The 21,109-nt window shown below is 35.5% G+C and overlaps 4 protein-coding genes, 2 long non-coding RNA genes and 1 pseudogene across 7 annotated transcripts; 3 read left to right on the plus strand and 4 right to left on the minus strand.

The window, feature by feature from the left end:
- Positions 1-578: 578 nt before the first annotated feature.
- On the minus strand, positions 579-6,809 carry LOC140004436 (uncharacterized). 2 transcript variants are annotated; one of them, XM_072053340.1, is made up of 5 exons: positions 6,669-6,809; positions 6,414-6,572; positions 6,159-6,273; positions 2,116-2,202; positions 579-926 (listed from the first exon to the last, which is right to left on the minus strand). In XM_072053340.1, the coding sequence occupies exons 2-4, from the start codon at positions 6,556-6,558 to the stop codon at positions 2,118-2,120; spliced, it is 345 nt and encodes a 114-aa protein (XP_071909441.1). In that variant the 5' UTR covers positions 6,559-6,572; positions 6,669-6,809; the 3' UTR covers positions 579-926; positions 2,116-2,117. The 2 variants fall into 2 exon arrangements, with proteins under 2 accessions (XP_071909441.1, XP_071909442.1); XM_072053341.1 differs by having other exon boundaries at positions 579-936.
- On the minus strand, positions 6,654-13,237 carry LOC113693188 (uncharacterized; annotated as a pseudogene).
- Positions 7,457-10,147, minus strand: LOC113693569 (uncharacterized). The gene is made up of 3 exons (XM_027212101.2): positions 9,516-10,147; positions 8,742-8,897; positions 7,457-7,645 (listed from the first exon to the last, which is right to left on the minus strand). The coding sequence occupies exons 1-3, from the start codon at positions 9,670-9,672 to the stop codon at positions 7,554-7,556; spliced, it is 405 nt and encodes a 134-aa protein (XP_027067902.1). The 5' UTR covers positions 9,673-10,147; the 3' UTR covers positions 7,457-7,553.
- A 137-nt stretch (positions 13,238-13,374) lies between the features above and the next one.
- LOC140008024 (uncharacterized) lies at positions 13,375-14,394 on the minus strand. The gene is made up of 3 exons (XR_011815439.1): positions 14,346-14,394; positions 14,112-14,195; positions 13,375-13,495 (listed from the first exon to the last, which is right to left on the minus strand). It is a non-coding gene; the product is annotated as an uncharacterized lncRNA (long non-coding RNA).
- Positions 14,395-15,272: 878 nt separating this feature from the next.
- Positions 15,273-17,127, plus strand: LOC140008076 (uncharacterized). The gene is made up of 2 exons (XR_011815489.1): positions 15,273-15,549; positions 16,868-17,127. It is a non-coding gene; the product is annotated as an uncharacterized lncRNA (long non-coding RNA).
- Positions 15,930-16,464, plus strand: LOC113693568 (acyl carrier protein 1, chloroplastic-like). Its single transcript, XM_027212100.2, has one exon. The coding sequence runs from the start codon at positions 16,026-16,028 to the stop codon at positions 16,437-16,439; it is 414 nt and encodes a 137-aa protein (XP_027067901.1). The 5' UTR covers positions 15,930-16,025; the 3' UTR covers positions 16,440-16,464.
- A 1,258-nt stretch (positions 17,128-18,385) lies between the features above and the next one.
- LOC113693189 (uncharacterized) lies at positions 18,386-21,108 on the plus strand. The gene is made up of 5 exons (XM_027211761.2): positions 18,386-19,022; positions 19,293-19,434; positions 19,861-20,169; positions 20,273-20,372; positions 20,461-21,108. The coding sequence occupies exons 1-5, from the start codon at positions 18,386-18,388 to the stop codon at positions 21,106-21,108; spliced, it is 1,836 nt and encodes a 611-aa protein (XP_027067562.2).
- The last annotated feature ends 1 nt before the right edge of the window (position 21,109 follows it).

A 21,109-nucleotide genomic window follows, 5' to 3' on the forward strand; every position in this document is an offset into this window, starting at 1 on the left:
TGAAGTTTGACAAAAAAAAAAAAAATAGTATATTTGAGCAAGATATTGTATTCAAATATATGTTGCATCTCTTCTCACAAAAACTTGCGTAAGTTCGTAAATCAAAATTAAGGCTCCAATTGAGGTGCCCTTAATTTGTTCGACTGTCACTCACAGAAATATTACGTGTCTATGCAAGCCATGCTGATGCTTCCCTAATACAAATTGTAAAAACTCACAGTTTATTAATTGAGGTCTTAAATTGTTAGTTGTGAAAATCTATTCTTGAGTTTTTTAGGGGTTAAAATCAAAATTAGTATTATAACTCTAAATTACTTGGCCCCCTTTTTTTTTGGCAATTTTCATCTTCTGCACAAAACTTAGTCAGCAACACTCAATTGATATGACAAATACTATATTTCGACGTCATAGGTTGCTATTGAGAACGATGATTTTAAAATCTCCTTTTAAAGCAGCAAATTTTAAGTTATTTATTTACACATCTATGCCATATTACACGTCTCGAAAACATAAAATTAGTATTCTAAAAAATAACTTGTGTATTTTAAAAAATAATAAAATAAGCTGAACTGAACGAATATTAAAAAAAGAGAACCATTATTGTGAAATTATATTTATTTCTTAGGCTGCTTAGAGAGATGGTTATACTAATGGAACCTTCGTAGATTACGAAGCTCATCATCTACAGGCCAGCAATTACGAAGAACTTTGAAATCTTGTACGTATCCATATATTCAACGGGTCATTGGGCTGATATGCAACGTTGAAATGCGCACGCAAAATCTTCCATGCCCAACATGAGCCGTGCGTTGGTTCAACAGGCTAGTTAGGACCAAAGTCTACTCTCTCGGTTCAATTTACTCACTAATCTTCAGACAAAACTTCTTTCAAAACTTTGCTGCAGGCCAATGTCTCCAGCTCTATTCCTGAAATACACTACAAAATCTCCTTTAGTAAAACGAAAAATTAAAAACGAAAAAGATTCCATAATCAGCAATCAGATAATTCATGAATCCTTTAGTAAAATTAACTCTCCAAATTGGACAAATTCTTCACTGACAGAAAAAAAAAAAAGAAGGATATGTCTCATAGAACAAGTACAATCAGAAATCAAATAGAAAGAATTATAAAAGAAAAAAAAAAATAACCCCAACGCCAAGAATATATATAAGTCCTAATAAAAGAAATTGGAATACTAAAAGATTAGAATTGCCAAAAAACATTTGGCAAATATTAAAAAAAAGAAATGCCCGATTATTCTCTAAATTCAATTCTTTTATAAAAATTTTCGTTGAAAGAATATGCATAGATATATTTTTATTTATCATTAATATTACCAGACTCAATACACAACTTTTTATTGAATCAATAAAAAAAATTATGGATAAATCCATTAATAAAGCAAATAAAGAAAGGATTAATAAAAAAAATAAAAATACAATTTACTTTATTTCGACTATAAAAAAATCAATTGATACTATTAACAATAAGACAAATTCATATATTTTTTGTGATTTATCCTACTTGTCACAAGCATATGTATTTTACAAATTATCACAAACTAAAGTTAGTAACTTGTATAAATTAAGATCCTTTTTTCACTACCTCGGAACCTCTTTTTTTCTTAAAACTGAAATAAAGCATTCGTTTGAAAAACAAGGAATAATTCAGAATGAATTAAGTCTTAAGAAACTTCCGAGTTATGGGATGAATCAATGGAAAGGTTGGTTAAAAGGACATTATCAATACGATTTACCCTCGATTAGATGGTCTAAATTAATATCAGAAAAATGGAGAAACTCGTGACATTTCCAACTTCCCATATTAAAGGAAGCATGTATCTTCAAGAGCTAGCTGTACACCGCGAGCATATCAATTCATGGATGCGTTCAACAAGCGACTTGTAGCCCATGGTAAATATAATTTACGTGATGAACTCCCATCACACTAATTCACGGCTTCAAAAAAGAGGACTTGAGGTTGCAAATGCCCCCTCTCACACATGGTAAGAACATCCTCCCAGCCACCAATTACGTATATTTCAAACCTCAGATGTTTATTAGTTTTGTGAAACAAAGGTATAGAAGGTATAAAAGCAAGACAAATGGGATTTACCTTCACGGTTTTGTCGACATACATAAGCCACCGTTCATGATCCTGACTGTATGCAAAACAGTGATAATGCTGCCCGTAATAGCAAACCTAGAAAAGAAATTGAAAAAAGGCCATTAGAAAAAAAAATTCAACCATTCTTTTTCAAAGATGAGGGTCCATTCACATTCATCACTAATACAACTAAAATAACCACTTCACAAGCTATCGAAAAGCATTTAAATGCATTAGAAGTTGTTCATTGTACCTTGTCCATGGTGCTGAAAAGATCAGGAATTTTAAGCAACAAAATTTTCAGAAGAGGTGTGTATATGTGTGTGTGTGAGAGCAAGAGAGATAGAGAACAGCCTTTAATGGGAAGGTTTCTCTGTTGACATATTTGTCTTTGCTAAGAGTGTGTCTGAGTATGGGAAAGGGAAACATCCCTCTCCCGCCGGGGAGGGTGGATATTGATGGTGAGAGCCTTTGAAGTGACAGACACTAATCTAAAGTTGGTCTGGACACATATATCTAATGTCAAACAAGTGGAGTGGAAAAAATGATGGCTTGAATGAGAGCAACTAAACATATCACAGATTCCCACCCCCCCCCCCCCCCCCCCCACAACACCAAAAAAAACAACCAAATGCTCTCTGGATATTAGGTAAGAGTAGTTATTAAGGAATTAATAATGCATTGTCTAATTTCCTATGGTTTGCTTTTCAAAGTAAAATCCACCAGATAATTGATGTCAAGCAACATATATGAGCACATCGTCCATGTGTAACTTCTTTCAGTTCTCCTATGATCTTGATATGTCATTGGCCACAAATAAGTCAAACAGTGGTCTTGTTATCAAAGACAATTAAACTGGAATCAGGCAAGAAATTATTTATTTATCCAAGGCATAATGTTCAGTGGGGATTAAGCATCAATGGTCCAAAACTTAAAAATTGGGATAGGACCAGATGGTAATGCAATCCTTTTAATCCCAGGAGTCAACTGATCCTTATGGCTAATGACATTCACCAGAAGCATAGTTAATGCAAAATTATTCAAGCAAGTTTGTGCTCTCCATTCAGTAATTTACCTGCAGAAATCATAGACTTAAAAATTCTATTTATTCTTATATGATCTTCATAACCCCTTGTGAATTTGGAAATATAGTAAACTCTCAAATCCCTCAATAGTATTTTTAAAACTTACCAAGAATAAATGCCATTCATATTCTTGCAACATTTGGTTTTGTAAAAAACTTCCCTTCTTCACATTAGTTCTATTTTGACAATTATACTCCAAAGTTTTATTAAAATATGTATCATATTTGAAGTCTTAGTATTCTATTTTTCAACAAATATGAACCCTTGCCATCCCCACCCCCACCCCCACCCCCTCCAAAAAAAAAAAAGAAAAAAAAACCAACACCACCACCAAAATAAACTTCTGGGGTCATTGTAGATGTTTTGGTGGTGGCTTAAGATAATCTTAAATGGAATCAGGTAAGATATCTGCCAGCTAAAAAAGAATAAAGAAAATACTGCTAAAATTAGAAAAATGCCAAGGATAAATTAAAAGATGCCACAGATGGAGAGGCAGCAGACAATTTGCAAAGTGTCCAATTTGCCCTTGTAATTATCAATTATGAATTTTGGCTGGAATTTTCAACCACAATCAAGAAAGTGAACAATTATTTTAATCATGTATGAAGTGCAGCTTTGTGGTCATATAGCTTTTCCCTTATTTCTTTGAAAAAATTACTTACCTGCACAACTGATGTTTCAAGAGTTTTAACTATTTTTAGCCCACAAATAACCAAGCTGTAATATTAGTAAACATACTTTTGTGAAGCTTAAGTAGAATGCTCAAATCATTTAAACCTTCTAACTGTTCAATCAAAATCTCTTAATATTTTTTTCTTATGTTCTCTAGGGATTTGACAATGTTGTATTTAGAGGTGGCAATTTGCATTGAGATCCATTTATCCATTCATATAATCTATAATTAAATGAATTTGAATTATCCATTTATAGTGTTGGTTTTAAATGGTTCATCAAAGTAAAACCATTAAATTAAATGGATTTATATGGATTATCTACAAAAACCATATATATCCATTTACTTAAAACCAAATAAAAGAAACGGACTTTCAGTCCCCATTAATCCCCCAAATCAAAGGTTTGTTTATCTTTCTTCATTCTTCCTTATCCATACGCGTACAGATTCAAAATTATCAACATCGCTCCTCCAACTTGAAAGATGTTCTCGCCTTCATTTTTTTCATTTCCTGTCGTGTGTTTTCTAGTGGTGGTTCAACGTGGGCAACATTTCACTTTTGTGAGTTCCTTGCAGAGGCCGTAGTCTACGAAAATCACAGGACAATCCTCATATTCGACAGTCATGGAAGAGTTAACTCTAGCGCAACAGATTTACCATTGCTCCTGTGTTGGAACAAAAATGTTGCAACGTTGATTCGTAAATGATCACGCAAGGGAAGCAGAAATCAACATTGCTGTTTTACAAATATCACGTCGTGGAATTGTAGAGCTCTTATATAGTATTAATTAGTACTTTTGTTTATCAAGAAAAAGAAAACGAAACACTAGTAGTACTCATGTTCATGGAGTTCAAACTTGAGTTTGAATAGCTCAAACTGCTTGGCGGATTTAGTTTGGGCCTAGCATGTGAAGTTTGAAAGTTTATCGAACTTAATCGAACTTCATACACACACACGTGTATATATATATATATATATATATATATAATATATATATATTATTTATTAGTATAAAATGTCTATTATCCCTTGTTTAAAATAAAATTATATAAAATATAAATTATATAGACCTCCCTTCTTTGATTATGATGTGATTCAGTCCCCATTAATCCCCCATTAATTACCATATGGCTATTTGTACAACAATCTTCATGGTTAGTTCCAATTATTTTTGTCATTTATTGATTTTTGTCATTTTCAACACCTAAAATTTACAAGTACATAAAAAAATATCTTCATATTACAAGAAATGGTAATACAAAAAAAAAAAAGGAACCAAAATATTTAAATGGATTATAAATGGATAATTGGTTTTTATTTAATCCATTTAGATCCATTTAATCTAAATGGATTGGATAAATTTCATCCACCATCCATTAAGTCAAAACCAATTATGAACCATTTATCCATATTACCACCTCTAGTTGTATTTGACATCCAGCATAAAAGTAAAAGAGTTACAAATGATAATTAACCACGACACAGCTTATGTCATCAATTTGAACAATATTCAGTAACCTATTGTGAAGCTTGAGTAGAATGCTTAAACCATGTAAACCTTCTAACTAACTGTTCAATCAAATAGCTATAAATATCATGCAAGGTTCAAAAGCTTCTTCATGAATTCTTTCATAACTCCAACCAAGTGAATTATTCAAAATAAATGACCAACCAAGACAAAAACGCAAAATTCATCTTGTAATATAAAGCTTAATTGTTGTTACCAAGTCTCACTTGATACGAAATGAAGAAACACCAAAAATTCCCTAGAAAAATAAGAGAATCACAAGGAATTCAACATCTTTTAGACATCTGATCAAACAACAGCCATCAAAACTTTCATGGGAAATATATGAACTCATGTATGCATACCTACCTTAGCTGCGTCTCTTTTTTTTTTTAAAATAAATTTCAGAGTACAGGCAGAAGAAAAGCAATGATTTAGGGGAAAAGGGAAGCAGAAAATCTAATGCTAGTTCTAAACCAAGGAAAGCAAGACTCTTGACCAGCATAAGATCCTCTGAAACAGAGAAAAGTAAGCACAATTTAATGGACCTTTGCCTTGCACATCTGCACGTACCACATATTTGTATGCAAGTCTAAGGAACCTCTTATCTGATTATATTGAAATGTTAAAGGATGCAAAAATAAGCAAATGATCAAACTTTTCCAAAAAAATAACAATAGTTGGGACCACTAATGATAGGACAACTAATCCAGTTTTCAGATACAAGTTCGCTCATAATCACCAAAACATAATCCAAAGATGCATACCACTGAGACCAAACAGTACCTATTTTTTAGATCAAGACCACGATAAAGGACACTGATATCCATCTCTGTAGATAAGGCTGTCAATGTGCCCGTTATGTCATCAACATGTTCACAGGTATTCTGCCAACCCAAAACTGAAACATGCATAGGCAAAGAGGTAATTTAGATCTTCTGCAATATCGACAATGAACAAAAAAGTAGTTCTTTCGACATCCAATTCACTCTTGCATTTAGGCAAAAGACTGAAAAAAACAAAAAAAAAGAAGATAAATACCTGTTGTGAAAACATGTGGTGTGGTCGACAGAATATGATGGATGTAGCTAAGCTTTCCACAGCCACCAGCTTCAGGATCACAAGCTAATTGGTGATTCATCTCAACAAGGTTCAGAAGCTCATCCAAAGAGCTTTCTGGACACATAACCTGAAAGGTATCTGCAGACAACCACATTTTTGGTTAAGAGGATAAGAGTTTCCACTATCATTTATGTAATAAACTTGGATATTTGACCAGACTCAAACATAATATACCTTCATAGTACGCAGAGCACTGGCATTGATATTGTGGAAGAATGAAGTGTACTTAAATGTCTGGACTCCAGACCACAATTGTAACAATTCATTCTTTCAAATGTGTCCATGCCAAAAAGAGAATGTGCAACGCAAGCACCATTTGTCTATCTAATGATTCAGCATCAGAAGTACACATGGTTGAGGTAAATAATCGATGAAGGCAATCAAATATGACACCCAACACTTCAGAAGCATCATTCATCTGTCCCTGTATGTAGCATTTGTGTTAGCCAAATTTTATGAACTGAGGAGTAATCAGACACCACAAGCATTCACTCCTGTAGGTTTTACAGGCTAATAAAATTGCAGATAGAAGGAAAACTTGAAAAAATAAATAAATAATAAAGAAGAACCACCAGAAACAGCTCAAAGATTTACTTCTTGGAAGAAATTACTATCCGGATAGAGGTTGCTAAGAGCAATTCTCAGGGAAGTAGGGGCAACAGCTTCTCTTCGTGCATCCACTGAAGCAGTGTTCAGAGCAGAAAAAATATCATATAATGCACATACAACACAAGGATCCCCAACATGTACATGTTCTGATAATGACCTCCTCAAAAATTCATCTCAAAACCGTTGTAAGTGCCACAAAAACTGAAAATAAAAGACGCCAAACATAGCAGAGCGCAGCATAGACATGATACTTGAAGATAAAAAAACCAAGCTAATCGTTGACCCCAAGAAGAAGCCAACACCACAATGACAAAGTAATACAGGGAAAAGGTTCCTATATCAAACCTGAATAATGACCTTTAAAAAGCAATTGTATTCGCCAATTTCATTCTTTAACCCTGTACCATATACATTCATCTGATCTAATGTTTCAGTCATGATCTCATCAGCTTAAATGACTGAGTCAGTTGTAGCAGGAAAGGTTTTGGGTGGCATTCCCAACTTCGCTGCAAGAGGCAATTTCTGATGCGCGTGAAAAGAATCTGGCATTAAAAACACAAAAAGATGGAAACATCAGGTATAAGAAACTATAACAATGAATTTGCAAGCAAGCACATCACGATGAAATATCTGTAATGATCAGACTAAATTTAGTCAAAGTCCCTGGGTCAAAACCCAAGAAAGTTAGTTGTGTTGCAATCATTACCAAATTCACCAAACCACCTTATCCTTTAGTAATTTTTTTATTTTGCAGACAAGTACTGATTAAGCCAGGAAATTTTGTTCATGATCACAACAAATAGGTTTGGGAAAAGCCAGAAATCAGGCCAAGTTATCTTCCAAAATGAGGAAACTAATCTTTTTCATATAAGAGATCCCATTCATTCTTGTGGGCAAATTTTCCAACATAGTACATGCAAAAGGAAGCTTTAGACCAGCTGAATGAGGCTGTACTCAGAAAAGAATAAGGTCATTCTGCATCGTCCAAAAAAATTGGTATCAGGAAAAAAATTGCTCACTTGTTTGTAGAAGACTCTGACAAAAACAATCCAAATATATGCATGTTCACTACAGACAGAAACAACACAACAATCACATACATGTATAAAATTACATACATAAATACATGCATGTATACGTAAATCATCAGTGACCCACTGCAATTCTTGATTTCTCCAAAAAAAAAAAATACTAAAAGCAAATAACAGCACTCCAAACACAGAGATAGGAAAACACGCAATGGATTCTTGATAGACAGCACAAGACTTTAAATCTTAAAAAAATGAAAAGTTCAAAAGATTATACTAATTCTAATATGCTACACAGGTAAAATATACAACATGAACTATAAGTGGAACTGATGACTCACTAAATAATTAGCTACAACGATGAATTCAAAGTAGATACTTAATCGTTCACCTAAAACCATCAAAGGAACACATTCTATGACAGGGCGCAAGACTTAGGATCAACAGAGTCTTCAAATCATTCTGAAGTCTTATACAGTTGTTAAAGTTCCCATTAGAGTACTGATCTTATCAGCAAATCATAAACTAAAATTCAACTTAAAACTGTTTCCAAAATAATACACATCAAAAGAGTCTTCATTATAAAGTGAAATGTATATATTGAACTCACCATGTGCTTCACCCAAGGGTTTCAATTCCAAGTTTTCCTTTTCTGATAGCACGGGCTGGTTAAGTCTAGCTGCACATTTTTGCCGTCTATTTCTCCTTCCTGACCGTTGATCAGAAGGCAAAAGGCCATCCTCCAAGCTTCCCCCATTGGGCAAGCCTATAAGACATGGCCAACTCCAAGAAGTTACAAGCATTCCAATTCTAAAAATCCTTGCAAAAACAAATTAACATTTACACAGCCAAGTAAAGTTACTAGCTTTTTGTCCAACTCCTCCAACTCCATCTTCTGGAAAACCGTCCATAGCATTTGAAAATCCACTCCTCTGTACCATGCAGGGTTCGCCAACTCGGCCGAGTCCGAGACGACTCGGCCGAGTCATAACCGGAACGGCAGGTGCGTTCCGATACCGATACCCGAAACGCCAATTACACCATATCCGATTTGAATCACTCCGAATCAGTCGATATCGTCCGAATTAACACCGTGTAGCAAGATAACGGTCAATTTTTCGGATTCAACTCGGATATGTACCGGCTAACAAGTTTACACACCAACTGGGAAGCCAAAACCAAACAAAAAAAGAACCGACACTGAAAGGACACACAAGGCATCGCACCACAGTTAGCTACGGCTGTTGCAGAGCCTTTTACAAAACCAAACAAAACTACAATTACAAGGGGTGGTCCACACGGTGTTGCAGCCTTTTCCCATGCTTTATTGTTTCATTTTGCAGCCACAAAGACAAGGAAAAAGTGGCGATAAAGAGAAGCATACCAGCAATTTCTGCAATTTCTTCATCGCTCTGCAATTTCTGCAATTTCTTCATCGTTCTGCAATTTCTGCAATCCATCAATAGTTTTTGAGGTTCACTCCAGAATAAAGGTGACGGCCGGCTGGAGAAACAAGCCGATCGGTTCTGCAATTTCTTCATCGTCCGGCTGCGGCTCAAAACAGAGGTGACGGCAGGCTGTTGGAGGAAGACAACAATAGCGGGAAAGGAAAAGCAAAAGAAAGAGTAAAGGTGACAGCCGCCTCTTCAATTTCCACCTTATCTGGCCGTGAAGGAGGGGAAAAAACTGATCAACGGAAATTGGGAAAAAAAATGAAGGGAAGAGTCAGAGGAAGAAATGGCTAAACTTGAAGGGAAGAATCCAGTGACTTGCGGCTGCACTAAACAAACCGAAGGCCGTGAAGGAGGGGAAAAAACTGATCAACGGAAATTGGGAAAAAAAATGAAGGGAAGAGTCAGAGGAAGAAATGGCTAAACTTGAAGGAAGAATCCAGTGACTTGCGGCTGCACTAAACAAACCGAAGGGAAGAATCCGCAAGTGCACTAAACAAACTGAAGGACTTGCGGCTGCACTAAACAGAAGATGGGCTTTTGTACCAAGCCAGCCATAGGGAAAAAAATTGAACGAAAAATTAGAAGCATGTAAAGTCCAGCTTTGGCCCAAGTAATTAAGAGATTAGGCTCCTAATCTTAAACCCAAGCATCAGTCAGGTCCGCATCTTCTTTCAAAATAACTTATCAATTTTAATTTTTTTTAATTTAGCATTCAGATATGATATTTAGGTATTTGTAAATTTAAGTAATGCTTTTTGACATTTTTTACATATTATTAAGTATATGATTAATTTGTATTAGTAGTCTCTTATCTAAATTTTAGTTAGAAAATATGTAGTGATTATTTGGATACATTTTAATGATCATAAATGTAATTTATTTATTTTCATGTATCTCAATTATGTTGGTTAAAATGATTTTAGGCAAATTAATTCGAAAAAGTAAAAAAAAAAAAAGAGTTGGTTGCAGTTAGTTAAACAAAAAATTGAATTGTATTAAACTAAACACCGCTACTTCATAATATTATTTGATAGGTATTTGTTTTTTTATTGTATTAAACTAAACACCGCTACTTCCTTTGTGTACCGAGATTTGTATTGTATTATGTAACATATGATGATTTTATTCTTATATATACTTTTTTATCTCATATAAAATAGAATCAGAACGTACACTTTATTCTAAAATCATTTATTGCTAATGCTATAGGCCTTTATGGTAATGACAGCATTATTTTATTTAATCATTAGTACCTATATATGATAATGTAGGTATTTAGTAAATTTAAGTTGATAATTGTGCTTTTTATGGTATTTTCTATTTTTAGTAAATTTTTCAGATTTTTTGAAAATTTTTATATACTATAATGTATGTATCACCCGATATTCATCCGATATGCCGCGACGGATGTGGAACAACCGAGACCGCGACGCGACCGAGATCCGCGACGGCGAACCATGGTACCATGGGTTCCTAAAAGTTGCAGGTCATAAGTTACAGTTTGTTCAATAATGTCCTCTGCAAACTACACAATAAGCAGCACTTGACAAGATATGACTCGAAGAAAGAAAGCTGAAAGGCACCAAATATCCATCTATTTTTTATTCCAGGAGTTACAAATATAAAATACTCACTTTTTTTCTATATTTCCATTGGACATTGACATAATGATCATCTTGCTGTTGCTTCAAGTAAGTATCAGAGTGAGCAATTGCTGCAACTTTTTCTGGATTTATCCCCACAGTTCTCTTATGTTGCTCAGCTAGATGCTTCTGTTTAGCTTCATTTTCAATACACCTTTGATATTCCAAAGTTTCTTCTAGCTTTCTCTCCTCAGCTTCAAGTTCAATTCTACGCCTGACTTCCTCTTCCTCTTGTTCTAAGGTGTCACCATTTCCAACATTCACTATGTCAGCCTGTATATCTTCTCCCTCGTGTGCGACTGGATATGAGCTGCAACAAAACCTTACTCGTATTTATAAAACAAAGATCAACTTCAGATCATTCACATTAACATGCTCAAAGACTAGAAAACAAACATACATTTCTTTAGTAGTCTCTGAGGAAAGCATATGTAGCTGACTGCCACTATTAGCCTGAAAAGGAATAAATTGCCAACCATAAATGCTCCAGCTGAGCAATAAACTACCAACTAGGAAGGCGGTAACACAAAGGGATATCTCAACACGAAATTCGAACCTTTGAATCCTTGGCTTTTCGAAAATCCTTGCTCTTTTTCTTATCCTTTGTTTTCTCATCCATATGACGAGCATTATCACTTCCTCCGCTGCTGCCCTTGTTAGAATCAAGAGCAAGTTCTGCCAAAAATGCTTCTCTGGCGGCATCAGATTTCTCTGTGGCATCTTTCTCCGCAAGATCCTCCAAGTGAGCCTGGAAAAAGGGAACATAAAGAAAGGCAACAAGACAAAGCCATCAAAATTAAAAAATGAGCAAAAGCATAAGATGAGTCAACTAGAATGTAAGAAAGTCCAAAACAAACCCGCATATATGACTTCACTAGGGGTACTAAGATTGCCCGGTAATCAAAAGCAGATGCAGGCTCAAGTTTAGCTTCCAACTGTTGCATCGCAGCTATTACTCGCATAATTCTTGCATCAATTTTACTGAGCTGCATTTACAGAAAGTAAGGATAATTAGCATAGTAGTACAATTCACATGTAGGAAAAGGATCAATCAATGAGTAAAGGACCAACCACAACAGACACATGTTCTTTTTGTCTAGATATCGCAACTTCTACACAGGAGTCAACCTGATGCAGATAATCCCTCGTTCTCCCACTTTTTTTCTTTTTTTTTTTTTCCGGATACGATAGACCTACATGTTATTCTATGCTATGGGGGAAGGGGAGGGGAAGGGGGACCTGAAGAGACTCAAGGGAAACCAGTGGGGACTAAACCATCACCGGTCCAAACGAGAGCACTACGCACCCGTTTGGAACCACTTTTAAAGTGGCTGGCCACATATAGTGGTAGATGGTGGAAAGCAAGGTTCGAATTCTTGACCTTCCATCCCACCAAGGCTTACGAGCCTTACTTGACTTAGCACTTACTTTAGTTTTGAACCGAGAAGAACTGTAAGGAAAACAAACGACTTATTTGTGCCAATAACAATGCCCTTTGTTACCATTTCTGCAAGGTTTGTACAACAAACTCATCAAGGGATGAGCAATATGATCCGTGCAATGTCTGACGTTTTGGTTACTTCCAAGTTGCATTCTGGATTTGATGCTTATATCAAATGATTGGTTTTGAACTCATTTCCTGAGCAGTTGCAATGAAAGCACCTTAATGGTCAAATCAAAATTTCTCTTGTTTCAGCTCATTGTTTTCCATGTACATTGGAGAACAGATCCAAACTTAAAATTGGTAGGGAATATAAATAGGATACATTGTGAAGAAGGATCAATTGTTGCCATGAAAAAGTTAAAATTTGGATTAATGCAACATATAACTGAAACTGAAGTTCTTCCACGTCTCTAACAATCAGAACATCTTCAACCTTCAGATTTCCTTTTCTTATTCGATTTTTTTTGCTCAGGATGTTCTAATGATCTAGAAGAGACATCAGCTCTATGTTCTTTTCCTGAATCTTGGACAGAATGGTCAATCGACCTACCTGGCTCATCCACATGTCTTCTCAATGGACTCTTTGATGCATCCCCGGACCCAGAACTTCTGTTTCTTGGAGTACGTATAGAGGAAGTATAGCCACTCACAGCCCCTAAACTTCTTGTCCTTGTACTTTGCATAGGAGTTGTATAACGATGCGCTGAACTTGTCAAGGAAGCAGTAGACCTTTGCACTATTTATTTAATGGCTAACCCACCAGATTTCAGTTCACTGGGCTCCGGATAATGCAGTAGAGAAACAAGCCGTGAGATCTTCCCAGCTGTTACCACATATAAGTCATAATCAAGTGTTGCGTCATTGAAAACAATAACAGCATCGAGCTACATTTCATTCACACAAAAATCTGGAGTGAGATCTTTGATTCTCTAGCTTTAAATAAACCATTTGAGCAAAACCATAATTGGATTTGTTGTTTTAGTTTTACATGGTTCTGCTAGCAATACCTATTTCGTCAAACTTCACAGAAACTTTTGCATGCAACAAGGCCCGTGATATTATAAATCCATAGAGTAATTTAGGACATGCTTTTGTTAATATAGACTCAAACTCAACATCTTAAATAGGTAACCGGAATAGGTTTCTATATCTTCACTTTCCCTGTTTCAACAACTCAAATTACTCATAACTTGCTTTGACCGTAATATTTTTTTGGCCAACCAATGTTCAACTTAGAACCTACTCCAATTATGGGAGCTTGATGGATATTTCTCCAGAAACTTCTCTCCTAAAAGAGCTGCATTTGGATATAAAAAGCATGCACTTTACAATGATTGTCAATTTATTATTTTTCTCAGATAAAATATAAATGCCACTCGTGACTCAACCAATAACAACAATAATAGAAGCCATTGCATGTTAAATACACAGATAATTACCGATTCTGGACTCTGATGTTGATGACAGGAATACAGTCGCTTCTGGCTCCTGTGACTTGAAACTTACCACTTCATACGATTTTCCTATGACAATATTGACATAAAACAATGCCATCCATCATTATCGTTGACATAATCTTGGATTTCAACAAATTTAGAAACCACTTTTGCACAAAACCACCAAATGCAGGAAACAATGGAATAACATAGAAGTGATCAGTGACATAGCAGTACCAGATGAACCCTCAAAACTACCCAGATGTCCATCATGGTGAAGCATCAAAGACACTTGCTGTCCATGCAAATCAGGAGCCTGGAACAACCAAAAGCATGATAATGTAACACGTAAAACAAACAACAACAGCACTAACAAAATTTAGGCTTCATATTACTAGACTGACTTCTCTTCTGCAATAACCAGCAATCACGATCAAATTCACCAAATTATGAATGGCAAAGCATCCTCTATTGTACAATCTTTCAAAATTTTCAAATTTTACTCGAGTTGATTAAAGTCAAGAAAGATTAACAGAATATTAACTGAAAATTAATTTCTAAAAAGGGTTAATCACATTTTATCCCCTTAAAAAATACCCCATTTCTCAGTTTACCCCCTAATTTTTAATTTTGCTCACTTAACCTTTGCATTATTTTGACTTTTCATTAACCTTATTTTCCTTTCTTTTATTTCTTTTTCTCTTTCTTCTTTATTTAATTCTTCCCCTTTCCCACAAAAATCTTCATCTTAATGATTGAAATTTAAAAAGAGGAATTGCAAAGATCTATCTTGTCCTTAAATGATTAAAAAAATATTCAACTCACTTTCCTAAAATACAATTTTTTTAGCCTTTCAATTCTTTTAATTTTGGGTTTTCCTCTTTCCTTTCTACACAACTACAAAAGGCACCTTTAGTCACACACTTAATATGATATTTTCCTAAAAGTGTCACAACAGCAAATTAATGTAACATGTAGTAAGGAACGTCATTAAAGTGACAAAGAAAATGACGAGTACGACATCGTATCACCCTAACTTATCCAAATAGAAGTAAAAAATGAAAAACAAAAGCAGGAAAGAGAATGGCGCTACACTTCAGCGCCATTTTTTTGGGGGAAATATTCTAACTACTCCAATGAATCCAATGTACTTTACTCTTTTTTCATCCCAGTGCTCTCTCCTAAAACCCTCAATCAAATAAACTCTTTGTAAAAAACCTAAATCCTTCACCCCTCTCACCACCGAATCCCTTGTTTCTTTCTCTTTCTTCCACCCAATTTTTAACTCTCTCCAATTTGAAGACAAACAGGTAAACCTTTAAGAAGGTAGCATAATCAACAACAGCATGGAGTTTGAACGGGAATTGGTATTTGGGTTTTTAGCAATAGTGGAGCTACGGTGTTCATTGAAAATCGCCATCTGAAGGAAGATTACTACCAGGTAACCTATACATTTTCAACAAAATTGATAGCTTTTTTTATTACTTTATTTCTTCTCCGGGAACGCATGGGAAATGGGGTAGGAGCAAGGTGGGTGACGGAGGGTTAAGGATTTGGGGAAGACGAAATGGAAGGAAGAGTAGATGTGGATGGGAATCCGATAAAGCCGATGACAATTTGCATGATTGGCCTCTCGCCTTGAAGAATTCTTTCGCCTTTCGTCTGATAACCAGCAAAACAGAGACCACCTAATGGGGTTCTCCATTTCGTTACCTCCCTTTTGTTTCGAAATTTTTTGATCCTTCAACTCATTGAAATTAGAAAAAAAAAAAGCAATTAATTGAGAGATTGATCTATGCTGAAGAGGCTCAAAGTAAACTATACACACTCTTCGTGCTCTCCGCCACTTCGTTCCTTTCCCAATTTTCCTACCTTCTCTTCCTCTCTTCAGATCCATTTTTCTCTCTTGATCCAGCCATGGCCTCAATTACAGGATCCTTCACCTCCCTCTCTTGCTCACTCATGCCTAACCAGGCAGTCAACAGGGTCTCTAAATTGGGCTCGGTGTCGCTCTCTATCAGTGGAAAAAGTTTCCCTTCTCTACGCGTGCAGCCAGCTCGCTTCCATGCGTCCTGCGCTGCCAAACCAGAGACAGTGGACAAAGTATGTAAGATTGTGAGGAAGCAGTTGGCGCTGCCTGATGAATCTAAAGTTGCTGGACATTCAAACTTTGCATCTTTGGGTGCTGATTCTCTTGACACTGTTGAGATTGTCATGGGGCTTGAGGAGGAGTTCAGCATTAGTGTGGAAGAAGAAAGTGCTCAGAACATTGCGACTGTTCAAGATGCGGCTGATCTGATTGAGAAGCTTATCGAGAACAAGGGTGCTTAAATTTTTGAGCTGCAAATTGCACAAATAGATTTTGATGTAGGATTGTCATTGTAGCTGCATCTTCGTAAAATCTTTATTGTCACCTTCACCTGGTTTTATGAAGAGCCATGCGTACCTTCACATTTTAGGTTTATTTATTTCCTCCAAAAGGAAACTGCATTGCCTGTTCCTTTTCAGACGCATTATAATTGGGAATCCACTCCATAAGATGTATTTTTGTTTCGGAAAAAAAAAAAGATCTGTGCCGAGTAAATGTTTTTTTCTTTTTTTGAGTACTGACATCTCTTCTGCTTAATGCATACCACAACTATACGGGATCATGTTGTATCATTTTGTTCTGCCTCTTCAGGCTTCATTTTCATAATATAATATTCTTTTTGTGACTAAAAAAAAGTGGTTACTAAGTCAAGCTTATTCCATCAATGCAGTTTCAAGTTTGTAGCGGCCATCATCTTCGATTCCATCTAGCGAGCACGGATCATTGATCCCCTTTCCACTTTGAGCAAATTGGAGTTGTTGGTAACCAAAATTATACATTAAGTTTCTGCTACTCTTAGGTTACCAATACATTAAAGTTCATGACAGTTATTTTCAATTGGGTAGAACTTCTATTGCTGATTAGTTTGATTGCTAATATTTTGTCAAAGTTCTCTATCTCAAATTGATATTGGCTACATTATTGGACTAATTTTGAATTCCGTAGACTGTTATTCTTTTGTGCCTACCATCTTGTTTTATAGTTTGTGTGTTACAATATGGAATTGAACTTTTGCTGTCTTTCCTTTTGATATTATTCTGTTTTGATACTTTTGGATTAGTTCTTATTACTCAAATGTCTAGAACACTTGGATATGTGAACATTTTGTTCTGAAATGTCTAGAACACTTGGATTGGTGCTAACATTCTGTTTTGATACTTTTGGTATCTTTACTTTAGAAGATATTCCGTGAGTGATTTGTGTCTTCTATTAATCTCATTGAAATTAGTTTTCTTATCTAAGTAAATATTTTATGCAAAAATCAGTAATAGTTTAGGTAGAACTATCTTGTAGATGCTAATGAAGCTTTCTTTCTTTTTTTTTTTTTTTATAATTAGAATCTATGTGAACATGGATAAAAGATGGATGAGTATGTCACGATTAAGTGATGAGTATAAAGTTGGTTTAGAAAATTTTCTTGATTTTGCATTTACGAATGGAAGTATAGGGGAGATGATTTTATGCCCATGCATTAGGTGTGGGAATGGGGTATTTGTCACGAGAGAGCAGGCCAAATCACACTTGATATGGAAAGGATTTATTAAGGGATATACTCAATGGTTAGCTCATGGAGAGCTATCTTCGAATTTGCATCATACATCTTCACATGGCTCATCAAATGAAGTTCCACCACTCAATCCCATAGATGATATGCAGGGGTTGTTACAAGATGCAGTAGGAGTTCTAAACCAGAACCTAGATGTGGGAGAAAGATTAGAAACAGAACAGCCGAATATTGAGGCAGAAAAATTCTACAATTTAATAAATGATTCGAAGAAGCCCCTTTATCCAGATTGCCCGCAATTCTCTAAACTATCTTTTCTGGTCCGCTTGTTACATATTAAATGTCTCAGCAAAATGCCCGATTCTGTATTTAATACACTTCTTGATTTGTTGAGGCAAGCACTCCCAGAAGGTGTAAATCTACCAAATTCTTATTATGAAGCAAAAAAAATAATGAAAGAACTAGGACTTGGATACGAAAAATATGATGCATGTCCTAATGATTGCACATTGTATTGGGGAAAAGATGAATCAAAGATAAAATGTGACACTTGTAAGCATCTACGGTGGGAAGGAACAAAGGATGATCCTACTGGTGAAAAAAGAAAGGTTCCCCACAAGGTTTTGTGGCACTTTCCACTTAAGATTGCAGCGTCTGTTCATGTCATCTAAAACAACATCTTTCATGAAATGGCATGTCGAGGGTCGTACTAAGGATGGTCGCATGAGACATCCTGCAGATACTCCGATTTGGCAATCATTTGATTACCAAAATCCCGAATTTGCAAAAGATTCTCGTAATATCATATTGGGTTTAGCTTTTGATGGATTTAATCCATTTAAATCTATGAATGTGAACCATAGTACATGGCCGGTAGTACTGATGCCTTATAATTTGCCACCATGGATGTGCATGAAACAACCATACTTTATGTTGTCACTACTCATTCCTGGCCCATGTGCACCTGGGAATAACATTGATGTTTACCTTCAAGCTCTTATAGCTGAGTTGAAGGAATTGTGGGATGTAGGTATGACTACTTATGATGCATCATCAAAGGAAAATTTTCAAATGCATCCTGCTTTACTTTGGACCATTAGTGATTTTCCTGGTTATGCTAATTTATCTAGTTGGAGTACTAAAGGTTATTTAGCATGTCCAGTATGTCATAAGCACACCGTTTCACACCATTTAAGACATGGTTCAAAACAATGTTACATGGGTCATCGGCGATTTCTGGAAAAGGAGCATCCATATCGAAAAGATAAACGTCACTTTGATAGAAAGGAAGAACATGGAGTTGCACCAGCTCGCTTGACAGGTGATATGATCTAGGAGGAGTTGAGGTCTTATAAAATCAAATTTGGGAAGGCAGTCAATGATAACCCTGAATTACCCTTTAACTGGAAGAAACAAAGCATTTTTTTTTACTTGCCATATTGGAAGAACAATTTGTTACGTTATGGTCTTGATGTCATGCATATTGAAAAAAATGTATGTGAGACAATAGTTAGAACATTATTGAATGTGGATAGCAAGTATGATAACCTTGGTGCACGACGTGATTTGGAAGAAATGGGCATATGAGCAGGTCTTCATCCTATTACAGATGAGTTTGGGAGAGCATACTTGCCTCCAGCATGTTTCTATTTGGATAAGAAGGAGAACGAGTTATTCTGTAAAATTCTGAAAAAGGTTAAAGTACCAGACGCTTATTCAGCCACAATTTCAAAGTCCGTGCATTTGAAACCTCCCAAACTAACCGGACTTAAGAGTCATGACAATCACATATTATTGCAGCAACTATTACCACTATGTTATAGAAAACTTCTTCCAAAATCGGTGCGGTCTCCGTTGATAAAGTTGTCCAAATACTTTAGAGATTTATGTTGTAAAACTTTTTGTCCTCGGGAACTGCTTCGTATGGAAAAGGAAATTGCTGTTGTACTATGCCAGTTAGAGCGCGTGTTTCCACCGTCTTTTTTTGTTATAATGGTGCATTTGACCACTCATTTAGCAACCGAAGCAAGGATAGCTAGTCCAGTACATTATCGTTGGATGTATCCGATTGAAAGGTAACTTTTATAACTTTATAATTTCTATTTTATTGCTATGTGAGTATCATTATTAATCACTTACTACATTTGTAATTTTCTTAGGTACCTATGCACTTTGAAAAATTATGTCCGAAATAGAAGTCGGCCTGAAGGTTCAATTGCAGAGGGGTATCTAGTTGATAAGTGCTTGACATTTTGCTCTCTCTACTTATCTAATGAAGTGACAACTAAGTTCAATCGATCAAGTAGAAATGAAGATGGAGGTGAAAGTTCAACTGAAGGACTTGAGATTTTTTCTATACAAGGTCGGCCATTAGGAAAAGGAAATTCAGTTGCAATGGATGATGAAACCATAAAAAAGGCACATCAATATGTGATATTCAATTGTGAAGCCATGGATCCATATATCAAGTAAGTAATTGTAATCTATACTTGTTTTATAAAACTAATCATCTTTTAATAATGATAGATGTATATAGACAACTATGTTGATTGACTATTATAATTGATGAAGCCAACATCGTAAATTGGTTGAAGAGCAGCATTTGCGTAGTTCAAAACATGAAAAGGAACGGATTCATAGCGAGACATTTGCAAATTGGTTTGACAACCATGTGAGTTAATATACAAAGTATCACTGTACTTTTAGCTGTCCAAATTTTGTACAATTATTTTATTAATTTACTTTTTTATTTTGCATAGGTGGATGATTTTCTACCCGAGAATGAAGTTATCTCAAAAGATTTGAGATTATTGGCCAAAGGTCCAAATGTTGTGGGTTCGAAGTATGAGAGATACATTGTGAATGGTTTTAGATTTCATACAAAATATTTGGAGAGCAAAAGAAAAAATCAGAATAGTGGGGTGATTGTTACTGCAATAACATCAAGTTTCGCAAGCACCAAGGATATGAATCTGGTTTCAAGTGACTTGGCCTATTATGGTGTCTTAAAGGATATTCTGGAATTGGACTATGGTGGAGGTCGAAGAGTGGTTTTGTTTGACTGTGATTGGGTCTCTAAGGGGAAACGATTGAAACAAGATGATGATGGGTTTACACTTGTGAATTTTATGAATGTGAAGCGCCACCATGAACCCTTCGTTCTTGCATCTCAAGTGAAACAAGTATTTTACGTGGAGGATCCTTTGGATAAGGGGTGGAATGTTGTTATTCCAACTATACCACGAGATGATTTGAAGATGGATCCCATAGATGTTGAGATGTACTTGCAAAGTCAGCCTTCAAGTAGTCATCAAAGAGATACATTTGATGATATTAATTGGGTTCGAGAAGGTGTCATAGGAGAAATAGTTGATACTACTAGAGTGGCATTTAGTTCCAAGGAATGAT

Source organism: Coffea arabica, chromosome 6c, assembly GCF_036785885.1.
Source record: "Coffea arabica cultivar ET-39 chromosome 6c, Coffea Arabica ET-39 HiFi, whole genome shotgun sequence".
NCBI lineage: Eukaryota > Viridiplantae > Streptophyta > Magnoliopsida > Gentianales > Rubiaceae > Coffea > Coffea arabica.

Excerpts from the sequence above, each read along its gene's own strand:
- LOC113693189 (XM_027211761.2), top strand. The coding sequence starts at position 18,386 with ATGAAATGGCATGTCGAGGGTCGTACTAAGGATGGTCGCATGAGACAT. Across the intron at positions 19,435-19,860 it reads TATTCAGCCACAATTTCAAA|GTACCTATGCACTTTGAAAA; the intron begins GTCCGTGCATTT and ends TAATTTTCTTAG. Across the intron at positions 20,170-20,272 it reads GCCATGGATCCATATATCAA|CCAACATCGTAAATTGGTTG; the intron begins GTAAGTAATTGT and ends TAATTGATGAAG.
- LOC113693568 (XM_027212100.2), top strand. The coding sequence starts at position 16,026 with ATGGCCTCAATTACAGGATCCTTCACCTCCCTCTCTTGCTCACTCATG.
- LOC113693569 (XM_027212101.2), bottom strand. The coding sequence starts at position 9,672 with ATGAAGAAATTGCAGAACCGATCGGCTTGTTTCTCCAGCCGGCCGTCA. Across the intron at positions 8,898-9,515 it reads AGAAATTGCAGAAATTGCTG|GCTTGCCCAATGGGGGAAGC; the intron begins GTATGCTTCTCT and ends CATGTCTTATAG. Across the intron at positions 7,646-8,741 it reads ACCCTTGGGTGAAGCACATG|ATTCTTTTCACGCGCATCAG; the intron begins GTGAGTTCAATA and ends TTTTAATGCCAG.
- LOC140004436 (XM_072053340.1), bottom strand. The coding sequence starts at position 6,558 with ATGTGTCCAGAAAGCTCTTTGGATGAGCTTCTGAACCTTGTTGAGATG. Across the intron at positions 6,274-6,413 it reads ACCACATGTTTTCACAACAG|TTTTGGGTTGGCAGAATACC; the intron begins GTATTTATCTTC and ends TGCATGTTTCAG. Across the intron at positions 2,203-6,158 it reads GGTCTTGATCTAAAAAATAG|GTTTGCTATTACGGGCAGCA; the intron begins GTACTGTTTGGT and ends TTTCTTTTCTAG.